Source organism: Bos taurus, chromosome 6 (genome assembly GCF_002263795.3).
Source record: "Bos taurus isolate L1 Dominette 01449 registration number 42190680 breed Hereford chromosome 6, ARS-UCD2.0, whole genome shotgun sequence".
Lineage (NCBI taxonomy): Eukaryota > Metazoa > Chordata > Mammalia > Artiodactyla > Bovidae > Bos > Bos taurus.
This window is the reverse complement of record NC_037333.1, coordinates 95,688,855-95,711,570: the sequence shown is the minus strand read 5'-3', so window position 1 is coordinate 95,711,570 and position 22,716 is coordinate 95,688,855. Positions and strand designations below refer to the sequence as shown.

Genomic DNA, 22,716 nt, shown 5'->3' with positions numbered 1-22,716 from the left:
AGGGGACTGGAATGCAGAAGTAGAAGTCAAGAAACACCTGGAGTAACAGGCAAATTTGGCCTTGGAGTATGGAATGAAGCCAGGGCAAAGGCTAATAGACTTTTGCCAAGAGAACACACTGGTCATAGCAAACACCCTCTTCCAACAACACAAGAGAAGACTCTACACATGGACATCACTAGATGGTCAACACCAAAATCAGACTGATTATATTCCTTGCAGCTAAAGATGGAGAAGCTCTATACAGTCAGCAAAAACAAGACTGGGAGCTGACTGTGGCTCTGATCATGAACTCCTTATTGCCAAATTCAGACTTAAATTGAAGAAAGTAGGGAAAACCACTAGACCATTCAGGTATGACCTAAATCAAATCCCTTATGATTATACATGGAAGTGAGAAATAGATTTAAGGGACTAGATCTGATAGACAGTGCCTGATGAACCATGGACGGAGGTTCATGACATTGTACAGGAGTCAGGGATCAAGACCATCCCCATGGAAAAGAAAAGCAAAAAAGCAAAATGGCTGTCTGAGGAGGCCTTAAAAATAGCTGTGAAAAAAAGAGAAGCAAAAAGCCGAAGAGAAAAGGAAAGATACAAATATCTGAATGCAGAGTTCCAAAGAATAGCAGGAAGAGATTAGAAAGCCTTCCTCAGCAATCAGTGCAAAGAAATAGAGGAAAACAACATAATGGGAAACTAGAGATCTCTTCAAGAAAATTAGAGATACCAAGGGAACATTTCATGCAAATATGGGCTTGATAAAGGACAAAAATTGTGTGGACCTCACAGAAGCATTCTAATCAAGGCTATGGTTTTTCCAGTGGTCATGTATGGATGTGAGAGTTGGACTGTGAAGAAAGCTGAGCGCCAAAGAACGTTGCTTTTGAACTGTGGTGTTGGAGAAGACTCTTGAGAGTTCCTTGGACTGCAAGGAGGCCCAAGTCTATCCTAATGGAGATCAGTCCTGTGTGTTCATTGGAAGGACTGATGCTGAAGCTGAAACTCCAATACTTTAGCCACCTCATGCGAAGAGTTGACTCATTGGAAAAGACCCTGATGCTGGGACGATTTGGGAGCAGGAGAAGGGGATGACAGAGGATGAGATGGCTGGATGGCATCACCGACTCCATGGACATGAGTTGGAGTAAACTCCGGGAGTTGGGTATGGACAGGGAGGGCTGGCATGCTGTGATTCATGGGGTCCCAAAAAGTTGGACATGACTGAGCGACTGAGCTGAACTGAACTGAACAGAAGCAGAAGATATTAAGAAGAGGTGGCAAGACTACACAGAAGAACCGTACAAAAAAGATCTTCACGACCCAGATAATCACGATGGTGTGATCACTCACCTAGAGCCAAACATCCTGGAATGTGAAATCAAGTGGGCCTTAGAAAGCATCACTACGAACAAAGCTAGTGGAGGTGATGGAATTCCAGTTGAGCTATTTCAAATCCTAAAAGATGATGCTGTGAAACTGCTGCACTCAATATGCCAGCAAATTTGGAAAACTCAGCAGTGGCCACAGGACTGGAAAAGGTCAGTTTTCATTCCAATCCCAAAGAAAGGCAATGCCAAAGAATGCTCAAACTACTGCACAATTGCACTCATCTCACACGCTAGTAAAGTAATGCTCAAAATTCTCCAAGCCAGGCCTCAGCAGTACATGTACCATGAACTTCCTGATGTTCAAGCTGGCTTTAGAAAAGGCATAGGAACAAGAGATCAAATTGCCAACATCCGCTGGATCATGGAAAAAGCAAGAGAGTTCCAGAAAAACATCTATTTCTGTTTTATTGACTATGCCAAAGCCTTTGACTGTGTGGATCACAAAAAACTGTGGAAAATTCTGAAAGAGATGGGAATGCCAGCCCACCTGACCTGCCTCTTGAGAAACCTATATGCAGGTCAGGAAGCAACAGTTAGAACTGGACATGGAACAACAGACTGATTCCAAATAGGAAAAGTAGTATGTTAAGGCTGTATATTGTCACCCTGCTTATTTAACTTATATACAGAGTACATCATGAGAAATACTGGGCTGGAAGAAGCACAAGTTGGAATCCAGATTGCCGGGAGAAATATCAATAATCTCAGGTATGCAGATGACACCACCCTTATGGCAGAAAGTGAAGAGGAACTCAAAAGCCTCTTGATGAAAGTGAAAGTGGAGAGTGAAAAAGTTGGCTTAAAGCTCAACATTCAGAAAACAAAGATCATGGCATCCTGTCCCATCAGTTCATGGGAAATAGATGGGGAAACAGTGAAAACAGTGTCAGCCTTTATTTTTTTGGGCCCCTATGTCACAGCAGATGATGATTGCAGCCATGAAATTAAAAGACGCTTACTCCTTGGAAGGAAAGTTATGACCAACCTAGATAGCATATTCAAAAGCAGAGACACTACTTTGCCAACACAGGTCCATCTAGTCAAGGCTATGGTTTTTCCAGTGGTCATGTATGGATGTGAGAGTTGGACTGTGAAGAATGCTGAGCCCTGAAGAATTGATGCTTTTGAACTGTGGTGTTGGAGAATACTCTTTAGATTCCCTTAGACTGCAAGGAGATACAACCAGTCCATTCTAAAGGAGATCAGTCCTGGGTGTTCTTTGGAAGGAATGATGCTAAAGCTGAAACTCCAATATTTTGGCCACCTCATGTGAAGAGTTGACTCATTGGAAAAGACTCTGGTGCTGGGAGGGATTGCGGGCAGGAGGAGAAGGGGATGACTGAGGATGAGATGGCTGGATGGCATCACTGACTCGATGGACATGAGTTTGAGTGAACTCCAGGATTTGGTGATGGACAGGGAGGCCTCGCATGCTGTGATTCATGGGGTCGCAAAGTGTCATACAGGACTGAGTGACTGAACTGAACAGATCTGAACTAGTCCAAGGTCCTCACCAGTTCTGCATTTAAGGCTTTTCATGATCTTTTCATGCTTTATTCCCATTCCACTCCTTCTCCAGACTAATTCAACAGCTAGCTTTAGCAATTTAGGTCTTCCTTTCCTTTGTTTTACAGTCATCAACCTTATCTTTGCTAATAGGTTTCCTTCTAGGTATCATCTTCATCTCTATGAGTTCAATTCCTAATCATTCTTCAATTTCAATGAAAGATTACTTCCTCCATTATTCCTTAACAATCTCCAATGCTCTCCCTGCCCTAGATCGAAAGTCATCTGTCCCCTGAATCCCCAAAGCATTTCTATTTTTTTTTATAGCATATCACTTTCCTCCTTAGGTTGCCCTTATATTCTTTACATGCCTGTTTTCTTAAAAATCCTGTAAGCACTTAAAGGGCAAGTGTTGAACTCATACACTCTTTATGCTCCCTATGGTGTCTCATATTTAAGTTTAAGTTTCATCACTAGTTTCTACTAATAAAGAAGTCTGTGACCCTGAGCAAGTCATTTAACCTGTTTGTGTCAATTTGTTCATAAATCAAAAACATATTCTAACAGTCTGAATTTGAGATGGATTAAATTACATATTCCTGGGGCTGCACAAGAACACTTGGAAGTACATACTAAAATAAAGATTCCTGCATAACTTCAACAAAGCCTCAAATTATGGCCACACTACTAGCTGTTTCCACCAATAAGTTCCTATAATTATTTTTTCTGACTTACTTGGATCAATACAGAGTGGTGTGACTGTGCCATTCCTGACTGTTACTGCTACCTCAAGCATCAGTGACATAGTATACGCCTCCCCTTTTTGTTATGTATAGCATTGCATTTGTGTTTGGAGGGAATCATACATTCAATCATTTATGCCATAAATATTTATTGAGTTATCTATTAACCAGACATTTTTCCAGGTGATAGGTTCTATTCTCAGATTAGTAAATAGAAGAGGGGAGGGGAAAGGAAAAAAAAAAAGGTATAAGTATGAAAGTTTTTTTTTTTTTCCTATTTTAACTATTCTAAACAATCTCTCATTAGTAGATTATGAAACTTTTAGACCACCTATGTTAGGCTAAGACTCAAAGCAAACTCTTTCATGGTTAATGTTTCCTAAAAGCAAAAGGAAAATTCCTTTTTTTTTTTTTTCATTTGTGCAGATGATGCAGAGCAGTGAGTACAAAGTGTGTCCACTCAATCCTTCTAAAGATAATACACTGGAAACAGTTTGGTGGGTGTGAATCACTCAGACAAGCATTCTTCACTCAGAAATAGAAACTGGCCTTATTTGTTCCAGATGTTATACAGCTGCAGGGAAGTTAAAGCCAGTGGTCCTGTTTTCAATGCAACCAAACTCTTATTGCATTTGGAATTTCTTAACCAATGAACTCATGTTACTTGTTCTAAGACATGCACGATTTTCTTTTTTCCACTCTTTCCATTTACAAACAACTCTGTTTCAAGGGAACCACACTTCAGAATTAATGAGTCTACATCTGTGTAGTACAAAGGAAACACATCCTGTTTACCACTGTCTCCACCTTTCATATATCTCAACCTCTTTAATTTCAGGCATAAAATATCTCAAAGAGAGTACCTGAAGGAAAGAAAAAGGAGAGTTGAGTTGTATGGTTCTTAATATTTTACAGCTCTTTAAAGATGGAATTATGAGATGTTCATCTTAGGAAGAATTTTAAGCAGAATTGTTAGGGAGGATATTGAGTACAAAGATGTAACTCAAATTGTTGTTTGTAGTTTTAAAAACTTGACTTATTAGCTTATTTCTTGACTTGCCTGTAGGTTTGTAAGAGCTACTGTGTTGATGCATGAAATATAAAATGATTATGGCTCTTTGAAGAGGGTAAATAAGTTAAGAAATTAAGTAGGTGATAAACATGCTAATTTTATATCTAGTCCATAAAAATGAAAATATATGTGTTCTGTATTGTTTGAGAACACTTGTGTCTGGGACACACACAAAGTACCAGATCTTGAGATTATTGTTTTTATAGGGAAGACTTTTTCAAATTGTGGTTCATGGACAATCTACAGCAGAATCACACTGGTAGCTTTATGAAAATATGTACTTCTAGGCCCAGTTGAGTTAGAATCTCTTCAAATTGGGCCTGGGTAAAGCTAGAGGGACTCCAGAGATCAAACAACAACAACAAAGTCTCATCTTCCAGCTGTGAACAGCAAAGCCTAGACAAGTTAAGTGAATTTCTCAAAACCATGAAGCCAGTTAATAATAAAGGCCTAGAATTTTGTTTATTAATGCTAAGACCAACATTCTTTTCATTAGTTTTTATCCTTCAAAAAGATAAAAAAAAAAAAATTTAAAGGAACATAACAAATAGGGGCTTCCTAAGTGTCTCGGTGGTAAAGAATCCATCTGCCAATGCAGGGGACACAGGAGATGGGAGTTCAATCCCAGGATCAGGAAGACTCCCTGGAAGAGAAAATGGCAACCCACTACAGTATTTTTGCCTGAAAAATTCCATGGACAGAGGAGCCTGGTGGGCTATATTCCATAGAGTTGCCAAGAGTTGGATACTACTGAGCAACTGAGCAAGTACTCAAATATCACTGGATGCCTCACTTAACAATTCTTTTATATAATATATTTTATGAAAGTGTTAGTTGCTCAGTTGTGCTCAACTCTTTGCAACTCCATGAACTGCAGCCTGCCAGGGTCCTCTGTCCATGGAATTCTCCAGGCAAGAATATTGGAGTGAGTAGGCATTCCCTTCTCCAGGGGATCTTCCCAACCCAGGGATTGAATCCAGGTCTCCTGAATTACAGGCAGATTCTTTTACTGTCTGAGACACCAGGAAGACCAATATACTTTATACATGTATAATATAATATAAAGTCATATACTTCTATTATTAATTATCCAAATCCTTATTCTCCAGGATTTTGGAAGTACCTTTCCTTCAGAGTCACCATGAATCTTTTGAGTTAAAATCTTCCAGGAAAAAGAGGAAAATGTTATGTTTCATGGATTATTGATTAAGTCTTTGAAATTTCATGATTGATTATTATGGAAATGAGTGTTTATTAATTAAACTATTCAAACCATTCAAATAGCAGTTTGGATTCAGTAATGATTCTTCAAAGACATACACAAAAACTGTAATTGATGGCATACATTCTTGGTATATGTATATGGCATAGGTTAAAATCGAGCCTTAAAATAGTCTGTGTGATGCCATTCAAAACTGATTCAAAAACTTGTTCCACACATATTAATAGTGCTATTATCGTTTTATATGTTTTCTTATGTATGTAGTTTAGTCTACAAAAAGGAAAAGACTCTAGCATAAGAATGCTATTTATTAGGTTTTCTATAATTTGCCTCAAGTGATAGTGTGCTGACACTCATTTGGGGCTTCCCAGGTGGCTCAGATGGTAAAGAATATGCCTGCAATGTGGGAGACCCGGGTTCAATCCCTGGGCTGGGAAGATCCCCTGGAGAAGGGAATGGATTCCCATTCCAGTATCCTTGCCTGGAGAATCCTATGGACAGAGGAGCCTGGCGGGCTACAGTCCATGGGGTGGCAAAGAGTCAGACACGACTGAGCAACTTTCATTTTCACTTTCTGACACCCACATATGAGTAAAGAGGCACTATCAGAGACAAGGTGTGCACATATACTTCTCTGCTATTCATAAGTGAACACTCATAAATGCCTTGAAGACAATATTGTTTTCAGTGTTGCTGCTGCTGCTGCTGCTAAGTTGCTTCAGTCATGTCCGACTCTGTGCGACCCCAGAGATGGCAGCCCACCAGGCTCCCGCGTCCCTGGGATTCTCCAGGCAAGAACACCGGAGTGGGTTGCCATTTCCTTCTCCAATGCATGAAAGTGAAAAGTGAAAGTGAAGTCGCTCAGTCATGTCCGACTCCTAGCGACCCCAATAACCGTAGCCTACCAGGCTCCTCCGTCCATGGGATTTGCCAGGCAAGAGTACTGGAGTGCCAATGCCTTCAGTGTTAGTCACATATAAAAAAGGGATATTAGAATTCTGGGTATGTATGTGAGATGAGAGCCTCTCTTCTGTAAATGACTCATCACCAAATTCTGTGACTAGACTCCACAGAATCAGAGCAAAAAATGGATGTGAAGTCTACTGGTTCTCTGACCTAAGTCTGCTGCCAGGCAAAGAGGAGTGTTCCCATATGTGAGTTCCATTTAAATTCCCCCCAAATTCTTCCCTGTTGATTTATTAAGTTTTGAAGTTTTTTTCTTTCTTTAAGGATAGTAGACGCTTGTTTCCACATAGCTTTTCATTTATAAATTAAAAAAAAAAACTTAAGGTCAATTATTTAATAATTTTTGAGTGATAGTAAAGATACAATAAATATTATGAGATTCATAAATGTAAAAGCAGATGTACCTTAGGGTCCACATTGAGAATTTTTCTGTCTCTTTTGTATTTGAAAAGTAAGCCTTCTGGATTATCGGCAATCACTTGGTAGTTGGGAGTTGAATTCCAAATAGCAATATGACTGTCCCAGTTGTAAAAACTATAAAAATAAATATTTATTAGGAATTAATACGCATAATGAAATAAATGGACAAATATATTCCAGACAATATTTGAGGCAGGTCAGCTTCAAGATAAATGGATAAGATCATAGTCTGTAGAACCATGCAGACCACAGGTATGATTAAAATTCTTGCAGAAAAGATTAGACTGGGTTCTTAATTGTTTAGATACATATTTATGACTATTTTGCATGATTTCCTGGTTTGGACACTCTAAGATCTAGGGCCTATTCCAGGATTATATTCCCAGGAAGAAGAAAATTGATGTAATTTAAGGCTATTTCTTCTAGCTCAGACTCTTCAGGTTATTGAGTATTCAGAGTATTAAATAAGAGACTGTTTACTGGAAGGAAAAGTAGGCTAAGTCACTTCTTTTCATTCAAAACCAATTAATTTGTTTCTTTAAGGCTCTATTTTTCAATGATACGTTTCCCAGGCAGTAAGAAAACTACTTGTGTTTGAGAGGTGACCACAGGCCAGGCATGATGTGATGTATTCTACAACAACATCCATATGAAACTGCTCTTACTTCGCAGACAAGACAGATATTAGAGGAGTTCAACTAGTATAGTTAACATTCTAAATCTAATATTTCAACCCAGATCTGTGTGTTTCAAAGCACACACATACTCTTTCTTCCATTCAGCATTGCCTGTTTAACTCTTTCTTTGGATGATCTTCTATGGAAACTTTGTATTTTTTCCATGTCTTATTTTATATCTATTTGTCAATACAAATACAATGCTGTTATGTGTTAGAAGCATCCTCAACATACTTATTTTTACATATCTTATTCCCATTAACACATTTCTAATATTATGTTTGCTTTTAAAATGACAGCTGTCAAGATAAGACATGTATAGCTCACAGCCCAGTATGCATCTCAAATATTTTTAATATTTATTTTTAATCATTTCCCCCTTATCCTATTTCTGGGTTGTTTTGCCTTCTATCACTGCTCTTCTTCGTTTTGAAAGAGTAGATTTCATTGATTAAAGTCACCCTGAATTACATTGTTTTCTGAGGCATCAACATTTTGCTATTACCTGAAAATGTGATATGTTTACCTTCAAATATTTTAATATTCAAAAACTGATTGTATAGATCATATATCTTCCGGGGTGCATATGAGTGAGAACTAGTCTCTCTCATCCCCTCTTCTTCTATGGTCAAGACATAATAACATCTGCCTTTTCTGAGGCTTAGAGTTAGAAAAAGAAGTTTTTCAACCACCTCTGTGTTTTCTCAACCCTTCCCAAGAGAGCAGGAATGACTATCTGATTAACGAATTGAGGGCCCGAGCTGAACATTCATGCTTTCTAGGTCCTCACTTTAGCCAGGTTTTGGCAGGCTCAATGCTCAATAGGTTGATGATAGGAGAGTCGCCAATAGTATTGGTGGTGAATTTAATCCAGTAGAAAAGGAATTACAAGACAATTTGACTTCACACTCAAACTGGGTTCCTCAATTCAGTTTAATTCATAATAAGGAAGATAAATTGACCTCCATCCTCCTGGGTGTTCAGTTAGGAGACCGACAAACTGGAATAAGGGGCATGGGTGTGATTCTCAACTTTATGTGTGTGTATTTCTGAGATATATAGATAGAGACAATCTCAGTAAAATGCTTGAGTCATAGTTATACTCTGAGGGGCATGGTTTGTATCACACATTCCTATCTTGTTGCTCAGACTTCAAATGAAAAGCCTCATTGAAGTTCAGGCAGATTTTTTGAATATATATTAATATGTATATATACACACTTTTTATGTAAGAAAGTCAATTTGTCTAGCACATGGTACTTTTGATGAAGTGACTTGGATTTTTGGTCAATACTTTTTGTTCTCCTATTCAGCCAATTCTAATAGCTAATAATTATTAATATTTAATAATGATAACTAACAATAAATAAGCACCATGTACTGGGTAATGTCTTGAGACTAAGGAATCTATTATACCATTAATCTTATTGTCAACCCCATGAAGTAGGCATAAAGCTATCCCATTTTATACATACAGAGACCAGGTGATCGTGAAGTGTGTCTGTGGATGAAAATGAGGAACTGGATTTAATAACATACTGAAAAGTGGATTTAATGGTTATGAGAAAAATGTCAACAAGATAAGAGTCTAGATTACTCTCAGATTTCTGATTTGAATACCTAAGTGGATAGAATTATTAATGTTTACTAGGAAATAAAACACAAGGTAGGGAACAGATTGCAGGAGTTAGAAGGGGATTATTTCAGTTTTAGATGTGTTCAACTTGAAATCCTCAGGAAATATCCAAGAAAATGAAACCAAACCAAAGGTCTTGGTTTGTGCTGTTTACTGCCATATTTCCAATTCCTTTTTACAGCCCATGCCTGACACATGGCAGATACTAAATGTATATTAACAGAATAAATAGGTAATGGATAAATTTCTAAATTTAGAGTTTTCTTAGATGGAGAAGGGGCTTCCCCAGTAGCTCAGTGGAAAGAATCTGCCTGCAATGCAGGAGATGTGGGTTCTGTCTCTGAGTTGGGAAAATCCCCTGGAGGAGGAAATGGCAACCCACTCCAGTATTCTTGCTGGGACAATCCTATGGATGGAGGAGCCTGGCAGGCTACAGTCTGTGGGGTCTCAAAGAGCTGGACATGACTGAGTGGCTGAGCATGCTTAGATGGAGTACCAGCACTACCAGCAGTATTTAAATTCCAATAGGTGGCTGAGATAGATGAAGGAGATAATGTGAATAAGAATGAAATCTGGGAGACTTCCCTGGTGGTTCAGTGGTGAAGACTTCACCTTCCAATGCAGGGGGTGAGGGTTTGATCCCAGATTGGGGAACTAAGATGACATGTGCCTTGCAGACAAAAAACCAAAACATAAAACAGAAGCAATAGTGTAACATATTCAATAAACATGTTAAAAATGGTTCACATAAAAAAAACTTTAATAAAAATTAAAAAAAAAATTTAAAAGAGTGAAACCTGGGAATGTCAATTTTATAGGAAAAGAAGAGGAATCAGTAAAGGAAATTAAAAAATAGTGATCTGAAGCATCAGGAAGAACCAGGAGAGCTATTTTATTGCAAAATCTGAAGAGAGGAGAATATATAAAGAAACAGTATTTTAGGAAAGATTATAGTGCCAAATGCTTTACAATTCAGATAATGTATGAAAAGAGTTCATTCAAATTTTCACTTGGAAGGATATTACGAAAAAACAGTTGCAGTAAAATGGTGGGAGCAAAATTCAGTTATAGAGAATTTAAGAGAAGATGAGAAAAGATCATTGAATAAAAAATTCCTCTATTAATTTAGTTGTGAAGGAAACAAGAAAACTAGGACAGCACTGAAAAGGATACAAAACATTAAAGGTCAGTTTTTTTTTTTAGTATAAACTATTCTTGAATTTGTTTCCATGATGTGAAGAGGGAAAAGTAGAGAAAGCAGGATCCTAAAGCGGCAGGAGGTATAAAAAGGTTTTATCATAAAACAAATTATATATGAAATGATATATTTAATATGTAACAGCATTATGATATATCTCTTCTATGGAGATTAATTTGATTTTAGTAAGAATCCTGCATACTGTTTATTTCTATTCCTATTATATAGATGAGGGCACTGGAGCTAAGGGGCTTCCCATGTGGCTCTAGTGGTAAAGAAGATGCTTGCCAATGCAGGAGATGAAAGAGATGTGGGTTTGACCCCTGGATCAGGAAGATCTCCTGGAGTAGGAAATGGCAACTCACTTCAGTATTCTTGCCTGAAAAATTCCATGGACAGGGGAGCTTGGTGGACTACAGTCCATGGGGCTGCAAAGAGTCAGACATGACTGAGCACATACACTGGAGCTAAGAGAAGATAAATATTTAAAATTTACATTACTAGCAAGTACTAGAATACAGTCTCAAACCCAGTCTATAGGCTCTAAAACAAGTACTCTTTCTTAAAATTTAATTTATTATATTAAGAACACTCAACATGAGACCTTCTCTCTACAAATTTTAAGTGTACATTATGTTGACTATAAGTACAATGCTGTACAGCAGGGCTTTATAGCTTACTTGTCTTGTTTCAGTGAAATTTGATGTCAATTGATTATTAACTCCACCTAGACAGTGTGTTGAAAGCAGAGACATCACTTTGCCAACAAAGGTTTTTCCAGTAGTCATGTATGGATGTGAGAGTTGGACCATAAAGAAGGCTAAGTGCCTAAGAATTTATACTTTTAACTGTGTTGCTGAAAGAAGACTCTTTTAAGAGTCTGTTGGATAGAAAGGAGACCAAACCAGTCAATCCTATAGGAAATCAGTCCTGAATATTCATTAGAAGGACTGATGCTGAAGCTCCAATACTCTGGCTTCCTGAGGCCTCACTGGCTTTCCAATGAGCCAACTCATTGGAAAAGACCCTGAAGCTAGGAAAGATTGAGGGCAAGAGGAGAAGGGAGCAGAGGATGAGATGGTTGGATGACATCACTGACTCAATGGACATGAGTTTGAGCAAACTCCAGGTGAAAGTGAAGAACAGAGAAGTCTGGTGTGCTGCACTCCTTGGGTCACAGAGAGTTGGACACAACCAAGCAACTGAACAACAACAAGCTTTTTGGATTTGGATATCCATTTCCTTTTTCAGATTTTGGAAGTTTCAGTTATTATTTTTTGGGTAAGTTTTCTGGTCTTTTATTTCTGTCTTCTCATTCTGGGAATCCTATACTGCTTATATTGGTTTTCTTGACAGTATCCCATAACTCACTTAAGCTTTGTTCACTTTTCTTCATTGTTTTCTTTTTGCTTCTCTGACCTAATTATTTCCAATGACTGGTCTTTTTTTTTTTTAATCTTTTATGTCTTTTTTAAATATAAATTTATTTATTTTAATTGGAGGTTAATTACTTTACAGTATTGTATTGGTTTTGCCATACATCAACATGAAGACATACAGATGGCTAACAAACACATGAAAAGATGCTCAACATCACTTATTATCAGAGAAATGCAAATCAAAATCACAATGAGGTACCATTTCATGCCAGTCAGAATGGCTGCGATCCAAAAGTCTACAAGCAATAAGTGCTGGAGAGGGTGTGGAGAAAAGGGAACCCTCTTACACTGTTGGTGGGAATGCAAACTAGTACAGCCACTATGGAAAATTGTGTGGAGATTCCTTAAAAAAACTGGAAATAGAACTGCCTTATGACCCAGCAATCCCACTGCTGGGCATACACACCGAGGAAACCAGAATTGAAAGGGATACGTGTACCCCAGTGTTCATCGCAGCACTGATTATAATAGCCAGGAAATGGAAGCAACCTAGATGTCCATCAGCAGATGAATGGATAATGGCCAGTCTTTAAATTCACCAGTGTTTTATTTTGCTTGATCTAGTTTGATGTTGAAACACTTTAGTGGGTTTTGTTTAAGTTTGATTATTATCTTTAGCTCCATGATTTGTTTTGTACTTTTTAATATTTATCTTTGTTCAATTTCTCCTTTTGTTCATGCATTGTGTTCCTGACCTCAGTGAGCACCTTTCTGAAAGTTATTTTCAATTCTCTTTCAGGTATATATATCAGATTACTACTTTTCTTTAGAGAAGGAAATGGCAACCCACTCCAGTATTCTTGCCTGGAGAATTCCATGGACAAAGAAACCTGGTGGGCTACAGTCCATGGGGTCAGAAAGAGTCAGACACAACTGAGTGACTAACACTAACACACTTCTACTTTTCTTTAGGGTGAGTATCTGGAGGTTTATTTCATTCCTTTTTGGGGAACATTCTTGCCTGATTATTGATTTTCCTTGACTTTATGTGTTGCTGCCTGCATATTAGACAAAGTAGATGCCTCTCCCAGTCTTCATGAACTGGTTTTCTACAGGAAAAGACCACCATCTATCAACTTGGATAGAGATTCATTGGCCCATTCTAACTTTTTCCCTCCCCAGGAAGAGGCAGGCAGCTGTGGATTTTGTCCCTTGCTCTGTGATGAGCAGTGAGTGGGATGTATGATGTCTACCAGCCCAAGATGCTGTAACCACTTCCCTCCAGTTGCACAGAATGTGCCTGACCCAACAGAAGTCCAAGACTGGCAAAATGGAAGTTAGTTCCCTGGGGAGCCCCACTTAGAACAGCTGGGGGTTTGGGCACAGAAACCAATCCCTGCTTCCCTTGGGAGAAGCTGAGAGCTAGAGGGTTTCTTTTGCATCGTATGATGCTAAGCTGGCAAAAGGTAATCCAGTAAGAGGGTGTCTCAAATCTCTACTGGCTTTGTTAAGGCTGGGTTTCATTTGACTGGGGGGTACACGGACCTTTCAGTTGTTTCTGGATTTCTTACAAAGGGAATTTGTCTGAGAATAGTTACTGAATCTGTGTATTTGTGGAGGGAAAGAAGAGTCCAGGGCTTCCTACTCTGCTATCTTGTTGATCTCACCAACCCAAACATTCTTTTTAATCTGCTGTTTATTGATTTCTTTAAAGTGGCAAAGTAATTGTCAATGCAGAATGTGTTAATGTATATTTAAACCTTAATTCCACTCCTTTTAAGCCATCTATATCCAACTCGATATTCTAGATATTATTATAACTCATAATTCTATTTGAATTTTTATTGTCTATTAGTATTCTTTGATAGTTCTTCTACAGTACTGTTTTGCACTTATTGAGGCCTTGGGTTCCCCAGATCACCCTTTTTAATTCTCATTTGTAACAACTAACTTCTTGACTTCTGTCCTTCTTGAGACACTTGCCAATAATCACAACTGTCTAGCTCAATAGACTCTCTTGATATTTATAAATACCAGCTCTCGGTCAGTTCAAATGTTTGCCTTCTCTGTTCCTGCATATAGTCTTCTGACAATTCTTGCTGTAAACAACAGACTGTACCATAGATGTAATTCTAAATTTCAAATTCTAACCCCCAATTCTGGATCCTACAGAGTAACTTTTTACATATTCTAGTTCTCTTTCTCTATCTTTCATTATGTTATTCATGCATCCTATTCCTCCACTTCCTTCTTTACTATCCGAAAATGACCTTACTTCTTAGTTTATTAATAAAAAAGGACACTAAATGGGAACATGATCAAGATCCTATCCCTTCACTTGCAAATTTATTCATATTGACAGTGTTCTCTAACCTCCCTTCAGCTCAGAATGAATGCCTCTCTTCTTTTTCAAGATAAAAAAAATCTCTATTTGTTTTCTGAATTCCATTCCTTATTGTCTTCTTTGTTACTTCAATAGTTACTCAACATTTCTCTAATATAATCAAACTCATCTCCCTATACAATTTTTCTCAAAACTAACACACACATATAAATTTCAGCTAAACAAGGAAAAGAAAGACAGACATAAAGAGGCAGAGAGAAAGAAGTAAAAAACAGAAAGTAAATATAGTGAAAATGAGTATACTACCCAAAGCAATTTATAGATTCAATGCAATCCCTATCAAGCTACCAATGGTATTCTTCACAGAGCTAGAACAAATAATTTCACAATTTGTATGGAAATACAAAAAACTTCGAATAGCCAAAGCAATGTTGAGAAAGAAGAATGGAACTGGAGGAATCAACCTACCTGACTTCAGGCTCTACTACAAAGCCACAGTTATCAAGACAGTATGGTACTGGCACAAAGACAGAAATATAGATCAATGGAACATAATAGAAAGCCCAGAGATAAATCCACGCACATATGGACACTTTATCTTTGACAAAGGAGGCAAGAATATACAATGGATTAAAGACAATCTCTTTAACAAGTGGTGATGGGAAATCTGGTCAACCACTTGTAAAAGAATGAAACTAGATCACTTTCTAACACCATACACAAAAATAAACTCAAGATGGATTAAAGATCTAAACGTAAGACCAGAAACTATAAAACTCCTAGAGGAGAACATAGGCAAAACACTGTCCAACATACATCACAGCAGGATCCTCTATGACCCACCTCCCAGAATATTGGAAATAAAAGCAAAAATAAACAAATGGGACCCAATTAACCTTAAAAGCTTCTGCACATCAAAGGAAACTATCAGCAAGGTGAAAAGACAGCCTTCAGAATGGGAGAAAATAATAGCAAATGAAGCAACTGACAAACAACTAATCTCAAAAATATACAAGCAACTCCTACAGCTCAACTCCAGAAAAATAAACGACCCAATCAAAAAATGGGCCAAAGAACTAAATAGACATTTCTCTAAAGAAGACATACAGATGGCTAACAAACACATGAAAAGATGCTCAACATCACTCATTATCAGAGAAATGCAAATCAAAACCACTATGAGTACCATTTCACACCAGTCAGAATGGCTGCGATCCAAAAGTCTACAAATAATAAATGCTGGAGAGGGTGTGGAGAAAAGGGAACCCTCTTACACTGTTGGTGGGAATGCAAACTAGTACAGCCACTATGGAGAACAGTGTGGAGATTCCTTAAAAAACTGGAAATAGAACTGCCTTATGATCCAGCAATCCCACTGCTGGGCATACACACTGAGGACACCATAATTGAAAGAGACACGTGTACCCCAATGTTCATCGCAGCACTGTTTATAATAGCCAGGACATGGAAGCAACCTAGATGTCCATCAGCAGATGAATGGATAAGAAAGCTGTGGTACATATACACAATGGAGTATTACTCAGCCATTAAAAAGAATACATTTGAATCAGTTCTAATGAGGTGGATGAAACGGAGCCTGTTATACAGAGTGAAGTAAGCCAGAAGGAAAAACACCAATACAGTATACTAACGCATATATATGGAATTTAGAAAGATGGTAACAATAACCCTGTGTACGAGACAGCAAAAGAGACACTGATGTATAGAACAGTCTTATGGACTCTGTGGGAGAGGGAGAGGGTGGGAAGATTTGGGAGAATGGCATTGAAACATGTAAAATATCATGTATGAAACGAGATGCCAGTCCAGGTTTGATGCACGATACTGGATGCTTGGGGCTGGTGCACTGGGACGACCCAGAGGGATGGTGTGGGGAAGGAGGAGGGAGGAGGGTTCAGGATGGGGAGCACGTGTATACCTGTGGTGGATTCATTTTGATATTTGGCAAAACTAATACAATTATGTAAAGTTTAAAAATAAAATAAAATTTAAAAAAAAAACAGAAAGAAGAGGAATAAAAAAAGAGAAATAAAAAGGAGAAAAAAGATTTAAAAACTTCCTCAAACTCATATTCTCCTAATGCATATAATGAAGTCTATCTTCTCTGTGCCAGCTTACTCCAAACCATGTTCCATCTCAGTTCTCTCCCTGAATTGCTGATCTACATCACCTATTCAACTGTATTTACTGGGACAAACCACAAGCATCTCAATCACAGCATGAAGTGTTACTTGCTCAGTCGTGTGACTCTTTGCGACCCCACGGACTGTAGCCCACCAGGCTCCTCTGTCCATGGAATTTTCCAGACAAGAATACTGGACTGGGTAGCCATTTCCTTCTCCAGGGGATCTTCCCAACCCAGGGATTGAACCTGGGTCTCCTTCATTGCAGGCAAATTCTTTATAGTCTGAGCCACCAGGGAGCCCCAATGTCAACATATCAAAAAGTAATTTTTTCTTTCCCATCTTCCAACCCTGTTTATTCTACACTTGCTACACTGTTTCTATCAACAAGTAGCACTCAATAAATATTCATAAACTAAATTAATGATACAGTGCCAATATTTATTATCATTCATCATTCAATTGATTACATTATTTTCAATTACTACAGAACTAAAACAAAGAAATAGCAAGAAAATTATTTTAAAAGGTAATTAAGAGAATTCACCTAGAACATTGATCTGGGACTTAAACCTGAACTCTGAAGCAATTGTTTAAATTTTCTCTATCTAAAATTTAGAGGTTGACCTATATATTGCAAAGGCTCTTCCCAATGGAAATAGTCTATTATTATGAAAGCCTCCTTTGATTCAGTGAATTATTGCATGTTATTTTAATTTATGTGTAAATGTTCAGATCTAGAACATACTTGTAGAAAAGTTCAAACATACTGTATGAAAGGTGAAGGACATAAAAGGATGATTTGTGTGAAATTGATTAAGGTTTTGGAGTAACGGAACAAATTACCATTTGCTCCCCATGATAAACATCCTAGTAATTGGGCATTTTATTATATAAGAGCTTACTTATATACAACTTATATAAATAAGTTAGAATAATGAGTTGAGATGAATACGTATAAAATTTTTTCATTAAGTGACAATGGGTCCTTATGCATATTTTTGGAAACAATGACCTGTTTGTCATCTATTTTACATGATGACTCATAGTATCAGAAAAAAATATTTTTATTACATCACAGGGAAACAGGGCTTTGGACCACCAGGGGGAGTAAAGTTCAAAGCCATTGTCCCCAAAATGCTTTGTCCTAATTTTGTTTAATATCTTCCTTCAAGTGGCATATTTAGGGAAACTATGGAAGCATAACGGACAATGCTGTCAAAGATTAGAAAATTTTGCACATAAAAATACATTTAAGGCAAGCCAACATCTTAAGGGTGAATCCAGAACAAAAATAATGACTGTAACAATTGTAGTCTCCACTACCTAAAGCATAGGGGGAAAAAAAAAGATCATTATCATATGAACAGGAAATTTGACATCACAGAGAACACATTACTGAAAGAGAACCTATTAGCTCCTAAGAGATTTTCCCTATGAGTATAACCAACAGTTCATAATGAATAGGAGGGAGTTTTTATTTCAATCTCCATTAATAATGGAATCTTCCTGGGTTTTGAAGAGTTGGACCAGTAGGCATTTATAGTACCTAATACTTGAATATGCTTATAAAGTTAAAACACATTTCATTTGAGAGAAAAATAAATAATATTTATAAGACAATTTTTAGGAGGAGAGATAATCATATTTAAAGGAAATCTGTAAAAATAGAAATAAACTTAAAAACTTACAAAAACTGTTTTTGTGAAATAAAAAGATTTTATTGAAAAATGAAAATTCAGGGGGTTTTATCTGAGTCATGGGGACATTTAGGCATTAAAAATTATTGTCTCCTTTTTAATCTCTGTGTAGACAGTCTGTAAGTAGGATGGCTACAGTTCTACTGTGCAAACTAGGATCTTACTGAGAAAAAAAGAAGCTGCTGACAATTGTGCCAAGACAATAAGAGTAAGCTCAGACAATGCCAGGAAAACTGAGGTGTGTGGTCGCCACACCTACAGACCATTTAAATGCTGCTGTTTTAGAGCTGATTTATCCAATGTTTGTCTAAACTGTTTCCAAAGGTTTACCATAGATTTGCCAAAACTATGATAAAGATGTTTAAAAAATGCTAAAACATGTTTTCTTATGGTTGATCCTTTTTATTTTATTGCTGTGGAAAAATTATATGAAATTGCAATTGTGGTAAAGAGACATGAAATTTAATCTAGAATAATAAACACTCCTGTTCTTTTTCTATTTTTCAAATAATATCAAAGCAGTAAAACATTCTATAACAAACTAATTTCCTGAAATATCATATTCCCTGTAAAAATATAGGTTTGATCAGTGATTTTGGTTGGTAAGGATATGAAACCTAAAGTTTAGTGTTTTCAAAAGTTAGTTAACTTGGCTCCTATTCATAGCTATACAATGTATCTCTAACTCAATCAGCTATTTAATGAATGCATATTCCAGTTAGGAAAATATAGATAACTGTTGACCAATCTATTGCAACTATTAAAATAATTGAAAATATTAAGTGCCCTAGTGACAGGTAGTCAGAAGTGTCATTCAATTCAATTCAACACATCAAAAATAAAAAAGGATTATAATACAGCCTGAGAAATGATACAATAGGTATTTGTGTAAGGTATTTTTGGACTATTCTGTCAAAAAAGAATATGTATCTTGGTAAGATATGTTCCTAATGAGATTTTCTTGATGGAAAGAAACAGGGCCAAGTATTCTAGGTAGAAAGGACATTAAATGTTAGACAAGAACTGAAAACTTTGTATGTTGTCATATTTGACTCTTGTGGGCTCCTCTGTCCGTGGGATTCTGCCAGCAAAAAATACTAGAATGGGTTGCCTTTTCCTTTTCCAGGAGATCTTCCCAACCCAAGGGTCAAACCTGTGTCTCTCAGGTCTCCTGCATTGGCAGGAGGATTCTTTACCATGAGTGCCACCTGGGGAGCCTGAAAAATGAGTACATATCAATTAGTGTTAACATTTACAAGAGATTCTCAGTAGTTTCATACTAATGAGGCAGAAAATAAATTGCTGTGGATTGAGAATCAAATATGGACTGGTCTCCCACCAAAATGTGGAGAACTTTGGGTGTGCCTTTCCTTCAGGGAGAGCAAAGGAAGCAAGGAGAACTGGCAAAGTTGGCTCTCCTCTCCTTTGAAGGCATGTGGATAATAGGGAGTGTTCATTGCCAGAAGGTCACTGAGTCAGAAGACAGATGGGCACCTGTCTGGCATGTTCACCATGTTACCTGCTCTAAATCCAAAGTACAATGTCAAGTATATGGACTGGTTATAGAAGGTGTTAAGGGTAAGGTAAATGTTATAATATATGGTATACTTGAATATTTGTGATAAGTCCCCTAGGGTAAAGAACAATGTAACCCTTGATCAGAGGAATCCCTCTTATAGAAAGATTCAGAGGAAGTATTCCAAATCTGCTTCCATACTCCCATGCTGGCCTCCTCACCATGGATCCCAGCCTTCTGGCAAGGTCTCTGGAATGTTTCATTGCTACCGCAGGTAATAGGAAAGGAGTAGGTGATAATAACAGATCTACTCATTACCATACCTCCCCAGAGTAAGGAAACAGAGTTACACACAGCCCTTTCTGATTTTTCAAAGGGAGCAAATATTAGAAACATCCTGGAATACCTCTCAGTTCCAAATCACAGAGTGAGAATCTCAAGGTCAAGAGAGAATGGCACTATCTAGCCCTAGAGTAATTAGGCTATCCGGCCATTCCTCATGAGAAACCCGAGGGAAGGGTGCATGTATGGGTTGGGTGTCACAGAGACCCCTACCTTAATTTCATTCTCTTTCTGATATTATTATTGAAACAACTGTCAATAATGTTATTTTGCATTGATGTAGTGCTTTGTCATTTACCAAGAACCTTTATACTGTTGTTCAATGTCCAGAATAATGATGTGTTAGGCAGGGCATTTATTTATAGGTCATTTCAAGATATTGGATATAATTCCCTGTGCTATACTGTAAATCCTTGTTGTTTAATTTATGTATAGTCATTTGTATCTGTGTTAATCCTATATTCTTATTTTGTTCCTTCTTCTCTCCCTCTCTTCTTTGGTAAATATGTTTGTTTTCTATGTTTATGACTCTATTTCTGTTTTGTTAAATACATTTGTTTAATGTATTTTGTTTTATTCTTTAGATCTCACATTTCTAGGTCTAACTTACTCCACTAAGCATAATAGCCTCTAGTTCCATCATGTTGCTGAAAATGACATCATTTATTTCATTCTTTTGGGGGCTGATAATATTCCGTTGTATATATATATATATTGACTCTTCTTTATCCATTCATCTCTTGATGGGCACTTGAGTTGCTCCCAAATCTTGGCCACTGTAAATAGTGCTGCTATGAACACTGGGGTGGAAGTAGCTTTCGGAATTAGTGTTTTCATTATTTTTTTTTATATCCATACCCATCAGTGGAATTATTAGACCATATGGAAGTTTTATTTTTTTAGGGGGGCGGACCTCCATACTGTTTTTCAGAGTGGCTACATCAATTTACATTCCCACTAACAGTGTACAAGTGGTCCCTTTTCTCCACATTCTCACCAGAATTTGTTATTTGTGGACACATTTTATGTTTTTGATGTTACAATTTACATTTGGTATACATAAGAGAAGAATGTGAGAAGGAGACAGAGGAATCTCATACAAATGTAAGAGGAGTAAGACAGTGGCATGAGAACCAAAAAGAATAGAAGGTATAAAAAAATAACAAGGACATCCAACCCCTTGTCAAATGCAAGAAAGAAATGAGAAAATGACCAAAATTTGATGGCTATTATTGATAACTGTTCTCTTAGGGGCTAGTGTGCATTTATCTTAGGCTAAAGAGACTGCATTTTCCAGTAGTCATGTCTGGATATGAGAGTTGGACCATAAAGAAGGCTTAGCACTGAAGAATCGGAGAAGGCAATGGCACCCCACTCCAGTACTCTTGCCTGGAAAATCCCATGGATGGAGGAGCCTGGTAGGCTGCAGTCCATGGGGTCGCTAAGAGTCAGATACAACTGAGCGACTTCACTTTCACTTTTCACTTTCATGCATTGGAGAAGGAAATGGTAACCCATTCCAGTGTTCTTGCCTGGAGAATCCCAGGGACAGGGGAGCCTGGGGGGCTGCTGTCTATGGGGTTGCACAGAGTCGGATACGACTGAAGCAACTTAGCAGCAGCACTGAAGAATAGATGCTTTCGAACTGTGGTGCTGGAGAAGATTCTTGAGAGTCCCTTGGACAGCAAGGAGATCAAACCAGTCAATCCTCAAGGAAATCAGTCTTGAATATTCATTAGAAGGACTGACGTTGAAGCAGAAGTTCCAATACTTTGGCCACCTGATGAGAAGCACTAACTCATTAGAAAAGATCCTGATGCTGGGGAAGACTGAAGGCAAAAGGAGAAGAGGATGACAGAGGCTGGGATGGTTAGATGGCATCATTGACTCAATGGACATGAGTTTGAGCAAACTCCGGGAGACAGTAAAGGACAGGGAAGCCTGGTGTACTGAAGTCTATAGGGTCCCAAAGAGTTGGACATGATTTAATGACTGAACAACAAGGAGATTGTATAGATAAATTATCTCTGTTACTTCTAAGGAAATCATAAGATTAAAGTTCTCTTATTTAAAGATAATAAACATTCTTTGGTTTAAAATACTCTTATTGGAAGATCTTGAAAAATACGAATTTTGTGAATATGAAATTATTTGGAACTACTGAAACAGCAACATACCTTCATTTTTACACTATGAATATTGAGATGTTCTTTAGGTTTACTGATCTTTCTTTAAGTAGAAAGATTCGGGCCTGTAATCACCATTGTTTTCCTTCATATCTATGGATGTATTTCTAGAATTATAATTTTTTAGTCATGACTACGTGACAAGGTAAGGCATTTTAATAAAGAAGTGTCAGTATATTAGGGAGAGGAAATTACAGTGGGTCTTGGGTCCTAGAGACTAGAGAATGAAAGCAGATGTGAAAACTGGATTGTAGGTATGTTGTGAGGAAGACTG

The 22,716-nt window shown here is 37.5% G+C and overlaps 1 protein-coding gene across 3 annotated transcripts in view; it reads right to left on the bottom strand.

Moving 5' to 3' along the window:
- The window catches only part of CFAP299 (cilia and flagella associated protein 299), a 731,227-nt gene that overhangs the window by 45,922 nt on the left and 662,589 nt on the right, over nt 1-22,716 (bottom strand). For all 3 annotated transcript variants that reach the window (XM_024993415.2, XM_005208154.5, NM_001076389.2), the window contains exon 5: nt 7,305-7,434. In XM_024993415.2, the coding sequence (XP_024849183.1) occupies nt 7,305-7,434 (130 nt within the window). The remainder of the gene's footprint in view (nt 1-7,304; nt 7,435-22,716) is intronic.